We start from the raw sequence: 14,693 nt of genomic DNA on the forward strand, positions 1-14,693 counted from the left end.
AAATACTCTATCAAGCCTCACAATCAGAAGCTCCCTGAGGCTTCTCAGTATCATCTACTGAACAACTACCCTCAGTTGATAGCATTATAGCATTACAATCTTGCGCCATTATCCATACTAGGTAATTTGGCAATCCCCCTGCCCTCTTTTTCCTCTCTTCTTGCCATTTGCCCTCTAAATTGCAATTTGGGTCATTTATTTTTTTCAAATTTGCCATTTTTTTTCTCTTAAATCCTTTTCCCTTAAATGTTTCCAGCTTGCCTTTGATGTTGTACACTTTTATGCTAATGTCAGCAGTGGCTTGGAGCTAATGTTTCATTAGGTTTACAAGATGCTTGATGATTTATGGAGATAACAGGAGGACAGTGCATGGTGAGACAGCATTTCTACAACTGCTATTGACAGTGAAATTGAATCGAGCTTGATAAATAGCAGAGTGACATAGCCTTTGTCTTTTTCCCATTTGTAAAGACTGTACTGCCTGTTTCTGGCCCCACAACATAAACAAATGTAAAGGAATAACACATTGCCAACGATGATTCATTTTCTTCATAATTCCCGTGTGGCTGTATTGATTGAGATGGTTGATTTACTATGACACTTGCCAATTATCAATTTTGGATTTACGACAAAATCTCTGACTGATAACCTGGGTGAAAAAGTTGTCATCATAAAGATGTCAGTAAATCTAAGCAATGCAATTACAAATAGACAATCTTTACCATATTGACTGCATAACAAAGCTTATGATAACAGGCTTAGAAGTCTAGTCTATTTCCAGTCATCGAAGAGGTCCTGTGTTGATGTAGTCGGGTTTCTGGGAGCAGTCGAGTCTTGACGTGCATCGAGACGAAGCACTGCACTGGAATACTAATGCATAACTTAACACTCTCATCTGAACTTTGGATTATACTTCACAGACTAATGTGCTTTTTGTTGACACAGAATAACAGATATGCACACACAGATTTTAGCACACATGCATTCTCTCTCTCACACACACACACAGCTTAAATGTCAACTGCTTATGGCTTCACATTTGATCTCACTATTTCCCTTTCTCCCTCTCACCTTGTTCTCCACAGAGATGTCAGGTACAGGAGAAGATATTTCCCAGGTACACTGGAAGCAGCAATGGCTGGAAAATGGAACACTGTACTTCCATGTGTCCATGACTGAGTCTGAGCTACTACCACAGACGACACAACCCACGGCCCGGGAGCCAGCTCATGTCCTACATGAACATATGCATCTGCTTCACATCTCAGTTATGGTATGTGGTACACACCTAAGAAAGCACACGCACACACACACACACACACACACACACACACACACACACACACACACACACACTGGTGTCTAATATTCTGTTTGCTGGACATGTGCACATCACTCTCTTGACCTCTCCCTCCACACCCTGAGGAAACTACTTCCTCTAGACAAGAAAATAAACTCCCACGCAGCCCATATCTGTATCCCACTCTACTAGCCATCTGTGCTTCTCTGCGTGATTCAAACACACACACACACACACACACACACACACACACACACACACACTGTGGGGACCTGGCCTGGTGGGAGGTGAATTTTCACAACAGATGAAATAAAGAGAGCCAGAGTCAGCGTGTGAGCTCAAAATAAGAGGTTTTTTTTAAAAGGTGCAGGGAAAGGGGTGAGGGGTCTAAGTGAAACTGAGGTTCTTCCCAGTTGGGGTGCCTCCAGGGCTCCTGCAGAGGTCTACTCTGCCTAGGGAAAGAGCAGAAGAGAAAGAGGATAGGTCTGAATCGGGCTTCCAGTGTCTGGGGACTGGGCCATAAGGAGAGCCAGGGTCAGGGTGTGAGCCCAAAATAAAAGTCAGTTTATTTAAAGATGCAAGAAAAGGGGCGGTGGTGTAAATGAAACTGATTTTCTTTTCGGTCGGGACACTTCCGGGACTCCTTTGGAGGTCTACTCTACACTCTAGGGAGAGAGCATAAGAGAGAGGGAGTGAGACTAAGTGGGGGTGGTCCGAGTTGGGATTCCAGGTTTCCGGGTTTCTCTGGGAGATAGACATCAGGTTATACCGGTAGAATCCAAGGAAATCCAACTTCCAACAATTCTCCTCATTCAACAGTTCCAAATAGTTAACCAGTATGTTCCACTTGCAAGTTCCTAGTGAGGTACTCATGGTCTGGTGCCACAGAGAGTCCCAGCAGGCTGTGTTGCTCCTCTAGTCTTCCTCTGCTTAAAACAGCTCAAAACTAGGTCAGTGTCTGTTAGGACAATGCCGGACAATTTTACTAGGTGCACAGCACATAACTGGAGAGATATCTGCCCTCTAGTAGTTTTCCCCAGTGGCCTACCCTGTGGGAAAGGACACAGTCCATGGTGGTGAAGGTGTTGGCTCATTCCAGCATTGCAAGACACACACACTCTCTCACACATGCGCGCACGCACGCACGCACACACGCACGCACACAGACACAACCAGGCATGAATGCATGTACCAGCTATGAATGCATGTGTGGGCTCGTGCACACACACACGCACGCACACACACACACACACACACACACACACACACACACACACACACACACACACACACACACACACACACACACACACACACACACACACCTCTATTTCAGCTGAGAACCCAACTCCCAGACACTATGGCCTTCTTTTGCCAAAATGTTTAACTCCCTCTGGACTTAACTGTTAAGGCACTCTCTTCACTTCTCCACATGATTATCTCTCAGTGGACAATTCCCTCTCTGCTTGCCTATTTTTTTGTAACTTCATCTCACCTTTCTTAATGCCAATACTTTTCTAATCCTCTAGCTTCCTTATCTCGCTATACATTCTCCTTGCTGTGTTTTTTATAGGTCTGTCCATCCCCCCAGTCTCTATTCTCAACCTCACCCCTTCACTTTTCCCTTCAATCTCCAACTTTCAGTCTTCATGTCTCATGTTTCGCACCTACTCTATCATTGACTTTTTTCACCTCTCCTTGCAGATACCACCACCTTCTCTCTCTCTGTATCTCCCCTCTTATCTCCTGCTTTTCTCCATTCACTCTCCACTTGCTCTGTCCACCTCCGCTTTCTCTCTCATCTTCTACCCTCTCATGCCTGCAGCCCCACTTCCTCCTCTAGCACCGTCTCTCCTCTCATTCTTTTTCATCTCATCTTTTAACTATGCCCCCCACTGCCCTCTTTCTCACTACAACTTCTGCCTTTTCTCTCCCTCTGTCTCAATCTCTCTCTAACCTGCTTCTTCTTTTCCTCTCTGTCTTTGTTGTTTCATTCTTGCTTCTCACTGTCCTCAGGTGACCCTCCCTCTCATACATCCTACTGCTGTCCGCACACTGCTGACCTGCTTTACTTGGCACTTCCAACCCTCTCCCCTTCAACTTCTACCCTTGGTTGAACAACACCCCAGCCTTCGCCCAAGGAATATAAACATTACCTGAGCCTTAACACCCCACCCCACTTCTTTCCCTGTGTGAGCATGATAGGGTTTCATGGGGCTATCTGTGTATCACATCAGAAGCACATCCTTATTTCATGCCTCCCTGAAATGCCCATCTCTCCTCGTTAAGCATTTGATTTCTGCTCGATATGAGTTTCTAGGATAATGGTATGTGGTATGTTGTTGATGTATATGTGCTTGAGCATGTTTATGTGTATTTTTCCAGGTATATGTGTGCAGTTTGAGCGCATGTGCATGCAGTCTTTTATTGTGTACATGTGAATGGGGATTTCTGCATGTGGATTGACATAATCTGTATAAAAAAGAGACAATATTGTATAAGATGCAAGGTAGGAGGGAAGGGAGAAGGGAAGCATATCCAGGCAGCCAGAACAGGAAACAAGGTGTACTGGTTTGGCCTCACGGCCCCTAGGTGTCTCCTGGCTCTTTGAGTGAACATCATTAAGTTTGATTCTGTCAGTTCTGTGGCAGGATCGAGTCTGAGCGCTCTATTCTTTTGGCATTGAGCTGTCGGTTTCTCACTCACTCATGCAATCTTCTCCCCTGTCTCACTTCTTTTCACCACCCTTTCCCTACATGGTCTCTCCATCATATCTTAGCAGTGGGATACGAGTTCTCTTTGGTAGACAGGGGCAGATATCAATATTAGCACACAGGTTGAAATGACCCTTGGCTGACACAGAGATCAAATAGCTTTGTTTTCTAATGGGTGTTTTCTAATCTTATTCTTAACCCAGTGGATTTGACAAAAAAAATGAACTGACATTGACTGTCATTTTCCTGGACAAAATCTTTTAGGAGTTTTAAACAAATTAAAATTCTCCGGTATCGTGATATTGACAGATTTTGTTACTATGTGCCAATCACTTAGGCTATTCCTTTATGTTTTTGAGCCAACTTGGTGCTGTCACAGGTTAAAATGTTGTTGAATCTACACTGAATTACTGGAAGGTGTAACAAAAAACATTTGTTTCCCGTCCAGGCTTGAATTATATGCATCGACAGAAGTAATTTATAGAATGGTAATGTTCACATTCGTAAGCAAAATATCAGCTTTGACTATGCGTGTACAGTATGGTGCTTACAAAGGCATATTTACTGTCCCAAGGGAAGCATTTCTTTCAGCAGACCTTCAGTCTCATACAAACTCTCCTAGGCTGGTCACTGTCCTTGCTATTTTACTCATCTTTTAATGAAAGTGCTCTGCTTTAGCCCTCACTTCAGAGTTTTATAAGCATGGCCTTCTATATATAGTTGTTATGCAAATATGTTTTTCCGGACTCTTAACCTTAACAATGCTTATTCATTATACTAAATTAAATAGCTTTTAATTATTGTTTAACATTCATTGTTATTGTGCATGTACAGTGCATGATCCACTGTCTCAAAATACAGTAGTTTAAATGAATAGCTCTTAAATGTATTCAAGGCTGCAACCCGATGATGGTAATTTACATGTTTACAATATAACAATACAAGCCAAGCCAAGCCATGCATGTGGCATGTTAACAACCCTGCAGATACGAGTGAAAAGGTTTGTCTGTTTTAGGAGTTTGTTTTATCTTCTTTTGAGACCACTTGCTTCCTAATAAAAAGATACATGGATTTATGTTAGAAATGTATCAAAATAGTCTGAACCTAATGGAAGTTTTACAAATGCAATGAACACTGTCCAATCAAATAGAAAGTAGAAAGTGACAGGAAAGATGGGATGTAGTGGACATGCCATGTGGGTCACATCCAGTACGTGGGTTTTAATCTATTGAGCCATGGTATGCTCCCAAAAATTATATTTTTAATGCTGTAATTTTTTTTCTATATGTTTATAAATGATCACATATGCACATATACCTCACATCTAAAAGCTTTGTGGCTGAATAATAGGCTCCAGGTGTTGGAGAGATTCTCCTCTCTTAACCATCCCTTCACGTCCAACGCCAAGTCTCAGTAATCAGAAACACTCAAGAATGATTTTAAAACCCTTATTAATTATACTGGATATTGGCAAATGCTGCACTATTGCTGGCCGATTACCATGGGCCATCAAGTTTAGCCATATTTGCCAGCTACATATCTGGCTTAAAGGCTACTGCTGCTTGTTGGGAAGCCCATTTCTGGACAACTTCAAAGCATTTTGGAACAGGCCTGACCTTTTTGCCTGGGGTCGCCTGCATCCAAATATAGCAGACAAACACCTTATAAAGTGCAACATGGAACTGACTCTGAGCCCATGCCCTGGCTGACTGACAACAATGTAATGTAGGAAATGACTAGCTCGTCACCTTCCCACCTTTACAGTCCTACTGTTAATTCAATTTCCTACCAGATTTCAGTTTTTATTAGTGTCAGGCCTTACACATTGTTCATTGTCAACAAAAAGAACCTCTTCAATAAATGCAACCTTCAACCTATTGCATAAGCCCCTCCAGTCACTGTTCCTCAGACTGTTGATGTAGTGCCAGTTCTTCTTAATGTGAGATCACTCTCCAATAAGACTTTTATCTTAAATGATTTTATTGCCTCCGCAAAATTAGACTTTCTGTTCCCAACTGAGCATAGCCAGCTGGTTGAATTGTGCCCCCTGTGTATTATGTCATTTACACTTGACATTTCATGCATCCAGATTGTATTGGGATGTGATTTATCCACATTACATTTTCATTTATTATCAAAAATGCGTCTTGCGTAGCCAGATACATATCCAATCACTCAAGACACATTTTAATGCCAGGTGTAAATGGGGTCTATGATTTTATCAGCTCTCTCAGGACTAGTAGCCGGGGTGGTGATGAATTATCTAGCTTTGAGGTTGTGTTCAAGGTCTGTTGTACAGATCCTATTCTTTATGTGGTTGTCTATCACCCCCTAAACCTAACGCTAGCTTCTTGCCGTATTATCTGAATTTTAATCCTCTATTGTGCTGCATCATAAAAATCACAAAATCATTATTTCTGGCGATTTTTGTTCTCATTGATGATACATCTGATGGCTTTGCCACTGACCTTTAAAATATTTCTGAGTCTTTTAATTCAAAACTGCATGTCTCTGACCCAACCCATAACCATGGCAATACCTAGACTTAGTTTTTACTGTTGGACTGAATATGCTGTCTGGTTTTGGAAGACTTTTGGGTCTCTTAATTGTACTGTTCACTCTCACATATTTAATGGTCAAAGTGCTCAAAATGTTTCCTCCGTGTTTACAAATTTCAGTCATATTTTGGTCCAATCCATCAGTTTATGCCCTTAGATAAATGAAAGCATCTATTGCCTGAAAAAAGGATTATAGAAGAGTTGAACAGAAGTGGGACATTACTAAGCTTCTATTACCAACATATAAAGAACCAAAACATTAAAGATGCAAGAGCAGTTTTTTTTTCTCTTAGCTAATCACTACCAATCAGCATAATGTCAGGCTCTTGTTCAGTACTGTTAATTGCCTTGTGTACCCTGCTCCCCCTGGTGTCTCTATTTTCTCAAATGCTGACTGTGAAAAGTTTTTAACCTTTTTAGATAAGATTAAGGACATTCGGTCTTGGATTTCCCAATCTATTTTCTTTACTGATGCATCCTGTCCTCATCTAGATATTCTGAGTCAGTTTAGGGTGATTTCTCTTCAGGAATTTACAGACACTATTTCACTCATGAGAATGTCTTCCAGCCACCTTGACATCATACCAACTAAATTCATCTGCTCTCTATTGTCAACAGCTCTCTCAGCATATATCACACACATATTATTTGTTTTCCCCAAAGAATTATACCCACACAAGTTGAAAAAAAAAGTACAAACTTAAAGTTCCCTCAAAGAGGGAATTTGGGCAACATTTTATTTTGAGCCTTAATCTTATCAGTGCACTATAGTAGCCTATTAGGTCTCAACTTTATTAAATAACATTCATAGATGTGTGCCTTTCTGCAAGCCTGATTTTTATTGTAGTGCTAGTAAGTAGATATACATATTGTCACACTATCGTACAGTAATGTGGGCATAAGAATAATTATAAATAAACAAATAAATAATAATTACAAAAATGATAATGAGCGTACCTTTGTGATGCCACAACGTTATGGAAGTCCAAACGGCTTGTTTAGAGGCTTGGTTTTCTAATATGTATTGTGTTATGGATTTAGTTGGCTACTGTGCATTTTGATTCTTTTACAATGTTTAGATAGCACATCCAACTCCTTCATAATTTTGTATTTATTTAATTTTTTATGTATTTATTTAGCCTTTATTTAACCAGGTTTGTCCCATTGAGATCAAGGATCTCTTTTACAAGGGAGACCTGGCCAAGAACAGCAACAACACAGTTTCAACAAAAAATTAACATAAAAAACACATAGAAAACACATAGATTTGAGTAACATTAAAATGATCAGAGAGAACATTTGCACACAGACAACCTGGTTTCAATAGATTTCACCATAGCTTTAAAATCATTCAGGGTTACTAAGTTTTGAAGTTTAAGATCAGACTGTAGATTGTTCCATGCAGTAGGTGCAGAAAACCTAAAAGCTTCCTTTCCCAGTTCAGTTCAGACTTTGGGAACAGCAAATCGCAGAATGTCCTGAGAGCGGAGATTGTAATTTCCATATTTCAAGTTTAAAAGAGATGATAAGTAAGTAGGGATTTTGCCAAGAATGGCTTTGTAAATCAAAACATACCAATGACTGATGCGGCATGCACATAAAGCAGGCCAATTCACTTTGAAGTATAATACACAATGGTGAGTAAGAGATCCACAGTTTGTAGTGAATCTCAGAGCCCCATGATACACGCTATCCAGCATAATCAAAGAGGCAAGGGAAATCCCGTTTTCCACAATACGGGACCTTTAAACTTTGCTTCTGTTTCATTTTCTAATGAAAAATGTAAAAAAATAAAAATCACATTGTCAAATAACAATTTTTTTTTTTTACTTTATAAAAGGGAAATGTCCTGTATCTGTTTTTCAGTAGTTATTGTAGAAATGACTTTCTCAGTCATTAGGTACTGCACTATTATGAATATAGAGATAGAGTTCAATTTATAATCAAATATTACTAAAGGTGAAATTGAGGACTTTATTTGTTGGCTGTGTGGGTTTGTTTGTTGTTGCTTGCTGGCTTGTTAGTTAGCAATTTGCCAGTGGCATTGATATGGAATAGTCTGTTTTGACTTGTCTTGGTTTGGTACTAGTAGTATTTCAGCATTATGCTGTTAGTCATTTGCAGAGCTCAGCTTGAATATAGAGATCAAATCCCCTCTATATTCAGGCTGAGTATTGATTGTTTGTATTAAATATACCCTTTATAAAAAAAATACTTAATTAAAGTAAGAAAGAATATTGTTGTAAACGTAGATTGACCAAATTAATCACTAAATCACCATGTAGAAGCAAGAATATTATAAATCAAAGATTATTTAATGGCATATTTTTAATTGAAAACACAGACTATCCCTTGTGAGCTACAGATCAGTCATTTCCATCCAAACCATTAAACTTCAGCTTGAAAGACATATTTCTTTATAGCTACATGTTCAAGTGCCAGCTGAAACTTCCCACCTAAAACTCCATCCTTGTCATTCTCCATCATTAGCCAGGATGACTTGGCTGGTCAGCCACTACAGGAAGTAATCAAAAGCACAGATCCTGTATAGGCCCACGGCGCCCCCTCTAGAGGCTTATTAATGAAGTGCGTCTGACAGACTGACTACCTGCCTGACCTGAAAATGCCTCATGATGCCACCGTGGGAAAACAAGCACAGATCCTGTACAAGTCCACGGCGAGTGCCTTAAATGACCTAATTCCACTAACGTTACTTAAAAGGTAATAACGTCACCTTTTGTGCAGCAGCAGAAGACGTGTTATCAAGTTACTGTTTACAAATCAGTAAACGAATGCTGCGTCAATCGCATTAATTTTTTTTACACGTTAAACTAATTTTCACAGCCCTAGTACATATATTATTTGGAACAGCAAAGGTTTTAGAAAAAAACAAAACACATTCTGTAAATACACAGACTGGATTTAAAAAAAAATGTACTCTCCATTTCTCATCTCTCTAACCCTATGAGGTTGTCACCCTGAATTGTCATTTAGACTGGTTTGTCCTGAAGCAGTCCTTCTGTCATACCAGTGGGAGCTGCTGTCAACACTATCCCAGGTTTGAGGCTGAGGCAAATTGGTCTTGGAAGGTATTATAATGCGCCTGCCTATACTATCCTATTGCGTAAACATTGTACTGCAATTCTGCATTACAAAAGTGTACCATTCCCCGGCCTTGCCTAGAGGCCTTTATGTGAGACCAGTGATTTGTGCTCTCATCCTTGCCGTCAACACGATCAAACACACTCCAACAACTGTTGCAAGGATGGTGATCGTTGTGCTTGGCTTTTTGTCGTTCTGCCGTTAGTCTGTTGTTTCTCTTTTGCTTGGTTCTTTTTGATTTGTTCCCTTGAGGGGCTAACTGGCAGGAGCCAAACTGTGTTGGTAAATAGTTGCAAGAGTAGAATACTATATATCAGCATAAGTGAAATGCTTAGTTTCTGTTATAGCTACTGTGTATCACTGCCTTACTGTGGTCTCAGTCTCTGTGTTATGGACTCCTCTGTCCTAGTATTCACTGAAAAACTATGACAGAATGAGGATCTTTTGATCTACTTGATAAACTAGTAGAGCTTAAGATTTGTCCCTCATACAGTTGGGCAAATGGCACTGTTGGAGGCAGTGTTGGAGAATGTCAGACCTACACACACACACACACACACACACACACACACATAAACAAATCTGCTAGAACCACCCATCGGAATTAAATGTAATCGATAGTGATGAAGCCATTTCTGAGAGATGCTTTAGAGGCCTGGTGAAAGGGGAGCAGGAGGCAGTAAGACGATGCATGGAATTATTAACATTAACACTAACCACTTTGCCTCCACAACGGAGTCACATTCATTGTTTGATCAACCCTGTGAGATATACTGCAGCAGGCCTTAAACAAAGCCTCCATCTGACAGCCAAGAGAGGAGAGAGGAAAAAAGCAATTTTCTCTGCTCAGTGGAATCTCTAGACCAGAAACCATCCATGACGCACGATGCATGATGCAACGTAGTGATTGGAGTATTGGAAAAAGAGGAAGCATAGGTGAGGCATAGTTGTTTGCATTTCTTGCTCATCAGCACTGGGAATGATATAATACAATGGGAATTAGGATGTGAAGTTCAGAAGAAAAAAGGGAATCAGTTGAATTGTCTGTAGCAGTGTGGAAGTGGGGAGAGATTTTTTCAGAGAAATGACATGTTTGGGTTCATTGGGAGGACAGGTAGTATTTTACCAAAATGAGATGCAGTAAAGGCTGGCAGTTTAGAGTCTTTCATAGGTCATGTTACAGAACATAATCCTCCATTCCCTGAGATCTTGGTGTCCATACTGCCAAGCATATTACTCAAAGTGGAACTTGGACATCTTTAATAGACTATCAAGATGTTACATCAAATACTTCAGTTAGCCAACCCACTCTACATAAAAAAAACAACATAATTTGTATTTCTTTTTTTAAATCCTTCTGGCTGATTTCATGCGATTCGGCTTATACCTGGTCATTTAATATCACTGAGCTTACACAATGTAAAGGGAGGGCTACTATTCTTATCTCTGTCGTGCTAGATATGCACAGAGATACAGTGCACCCTACACGCTTGAAATGGTCTCCTTATAATTAACCAGTCACTTGTGATATATGACCACCAGTGTGGTGGGTCACTGAGGCACAGAAAGCCCACAGCTTCAACCACAACTGTGGCTCCTCTGGAATCAAGAGCTACAGAAATTAATTTCCAGCCTACGCTGCTGGCATTAGCAGACATAATGCTGCTCCGGGTATGGACACTTTCAATTATTACATTAAAGTCTGACTGAGTTACATTTTAATTGAGTCAAACTTTAATTGTTTCAGCCACCTTTTGGTTAATTTAATTGTACACATGTGCGTGTTATTGCACCATGAATACAAAATCAGTCCTAATTAAAACTTGATTGGTAGCCAGGAGCTTAAGGGGCTAACGTCAAGTTTCTAGAATTAAGAGTTATTAGAAAAGTGATTTGCCCAAGTAGGTAATTGTTCTTTAGTACCATGCATAAAGTTTATTTTCATCATGTCCGCTCAATATGTATCTCCTAATTGTTATTCACACATCACATTTATGGCTGAATTATCAGTCATTATTCATCTGCCAGCTTGTTAGAATACACACAAAAAAACTGTTATGTTACTAAAGCCTATAGCTTCAATAAATATTGACAGGATAATATATACATGTGTTTTTGCCATGTCTTTTCTTTTTCATTAAATCCAGCAGGCAGTGTTCATTAGACAAAATGATGCTAAATGGACATCAGATCTATTTTCAAACAAAAGCTGGTGAAAATTGTAGATTGAAGTATTTTTCCTGTCATCACTTTATTCATTATGAGTTTGTTCCTCGTTATAAGGAAACAGAAGTACACTCTGCTAAGCTGCCAAGCAGCATGTTTAACACTTTAGACTTTAGACTAATTATTTAATTCAACTTCACTTCAACCACTTTGAAGTGAATGTGCCTCCTTTCTGGTATTTAAAGACAACATCATTATTCAAAAGATTTGGACGTGACAGTTGTGTTAGACAAGGTCAAACATGTCCGATTAAATGTCCGAATAAATAAATACAATGGTTGGTTCCACACGTTTTTCCAGATTTACATGTAGATTTAAGCATTTAATAATGGGTAGAAACAGTAGAATAAGTCACCATAATTGCCTAGTAGTAATAAAGATTTACAATATTATGCTAAGAAATAGAAGAAGAAGATAGAAGAATATATATTTTTTAAGTTGTGTAAACTAAGCCTAATCAGGTACAGGACGAGGTGTGTTAGGAGGGCAGTGGTGGACCTTGATGAGGTGTGCTTTCAGTCTATGTAGATGGTGGAGTGACCTTGCTGTGGTCACTTTGAGAGTCAGGAGGGTGTAGAGAGAACAGGTGAAGCATATTTTGTTGCCTTGGCTAAGAAAGTGTCAGACCACATTAAAGGAGAATACTGATTTTGTCATTTAGAGTTTTAGACCATTTACTGGTGTCTATGTTAAGTTATTATTATTATTATTATTAGTGTTCTTTGATGTGATATTGTTTTATTGAATTGGTAGAGTATTTATATTTTCAGCTTTGTTTTGTGTCCTTGTGTAACCTCAGCTTCGTTAAAAATGAGGTTCCGCCTCTAAGGACACATGGCTCCCTTCTTGTTTGTGTGTCTTTGCTGTTTCTTTTGCGTTTTACAACCAAACTGTTACAAGTATCAATCAATCAATCAATTCTGTGATGAAAAGATGATGTTGACAGTTGAAATGCTTTGTGTAAAATTTGGTGGTGACTTTCTAGGATCATTTTTTTTATTATTATTTTTTAAGTTGCTGTCAGAGGATTTTGGCCAGATCAAATGAGATCAGCCACACTTTGGGCTCCATCTATCTGAAGTTTGGCTGCTCTAGCATCAAGCATTTAGGAATTATTCCTCACTTCCTGTTTTCACATGTTCGCCATCAACATCTTTTGTGCATCAGTCCATATATGCTGTGTGTAAGATTTTGTTGAGATTGGATCAACTTTGTGTGAGAAATAAGAAAAAAATGATTTTGCATAAGATTCAAAATGGCAGAAAAACTATCATGGCAGAAATGAAAACCCATAATGTGCAATGGATTTGGCTTGATTGAAGGAATCTGAGAGAAAAAAAATATTCTAAACCCTAGGGTTCAGGAGTTATTGGACAAAACGTAAAGTTGCTTGTTAGAGCGTCACCATGTACTGGGGGAGATTTGACACCTATCCACTAAATTTAGTTGCTCTAGGATTTACAGTCATTGAGGTGCAGATCATTTTGGGGTAGAAAAAGAAGAAGAAAAAGAAGAATCCTAACAAAAAAAAATAAGGTTTCAGCCCTACGGGCTTGAACTCCTAATAAGCTGCTGTCCCGGCTAACAAAGGCGCCCAAAACAAGAAGACATGGATGTGACCATAAAGTTTGTAAGGCAACATGTTTTTGAGGGATTATTTCCTGGTGGAGACATCCATTTCTTCCTGAGGGTGTCTGACAGTAAGCAGAGTGTAATGTAATCACAAAGGATGTCAGCAATTGGTGAAAAGTTTTGTTTACATCCTGTGTTTACATTATGAAACACATGCCCTCCGGCCTTGCTCATCCAATCAAAGAGCCTGAAATATTCTCTGGTCTAATGAGAGTTCTCTGATATGAAAACACTAAACCTGTGCACACTTGGGCACAGCGAAATAACAATAAAACAGAGAAACTTTGACAAAACCAAATTAAAACTTTGTATTTGCTATGATGTATTATCTAGCTCTGGCAATTTTCAAGTTGTTGGAAGTTGTTTTTCATACTATACAAAAATGAATGGCAGCAAATGGCTTCTTGGAAAACGAGCCCTAATATCTCAAACTACGCTGACACCTGAAATAATACAGGGTAAACTTAAACCTAAATGCATTGGTATTATCCTTTACAGAAGATTGAGGTGTTAGAATTATTGTGGTAATATTTGAAAACATTTTTTTTGGCATAGAGAGCTTTTGGACTTCCCAAAAAACTGTATAGAGAGAAACTTTTCATTAAGTCAGCCACCAAACTAAAGGGGAAAGCATTCCAATAAGACCATGTTGAATAAACAATTCAACCCACTATGGCTGTACCTTCTTTTCCTGTAGCAAAACATCAACAGGATCCATGGCTTTAAGCGGTGTTTTTGTTATGTCTGCTCAAAATTATGTCAATTATGACAATTACAAGTGATGTTTTCTCCCTCTTTCACGGTGTTCTCGTTTTAGAAAATATTCAAATTAAACTGATTTAATAGAAACAGCTTTCTGCTCTTTACGTGATACAATTGTGTAATGAGACTGAGACGTGAGGGAATGAATATCCTCTCCTCTGACATCATTACAGTGAAATACATCAGTGACATTTAAGTGGGCACTGTGATAGGGCTAATGTTAGCTGAAAGCTATTAAATGTCAGGGCTCTAAGCTTATGTCTCGATTAGATTTAGATAGATTAGTGTGGTTCTTTTGTGGAAACTATGTGTTGATTACAGTTCTGAGGACAAGTGGAGAGCACTCTCAAAATTAAATCATCCATTGTTGATTTTCTTCCCTTTCTCCCTGAGTATATA

At 39.2% G+C, this 14,693-nt stretch overlaps 1 protein-coding gene across 1 annotated transcript in view; it reads left to right on the plus strand.

The window, feature by feature from the left end:
• Positions 1–1,027: 1,027 nt before the first annotated feature.
• Positions 1,028–14,693, plus strand: part of LOC139659153 (astrotactin-2-like) — a 169,443-nt gene continuing 155,777 nt past the window's right edge. Inside the window, exon 1 of the mRNA XM_071537373.1 lies at positions 1,028–1,273. Coding sequence (XP_071393474.1) covers positions 1,028–1,273 — 246 coding nt within the window. The remainder of the gene's footprint in view (positions 1,274–14,693) is intronic.

The sequence above is a fragment of the Centroberyx affinis genome, unplaced genomic scaffold (genome assembly GCF_046629955.1).
Source record: "Centroberyx affinis isolate AG114_WGS23_722 - 3 ecotype Tasmania unplaced genomic scaffold, CSIRO-AGI_Caff_v1 ptg003023l_1, whole genome shotgun sequence".
NCBI classification, from domain to species: domain Eukaryota; kingdom Metazoa; phylum Chordata; class Actinopteri; order Beryciformes; family Berycidae; genus Centroberyx; species Centroberyx affinis.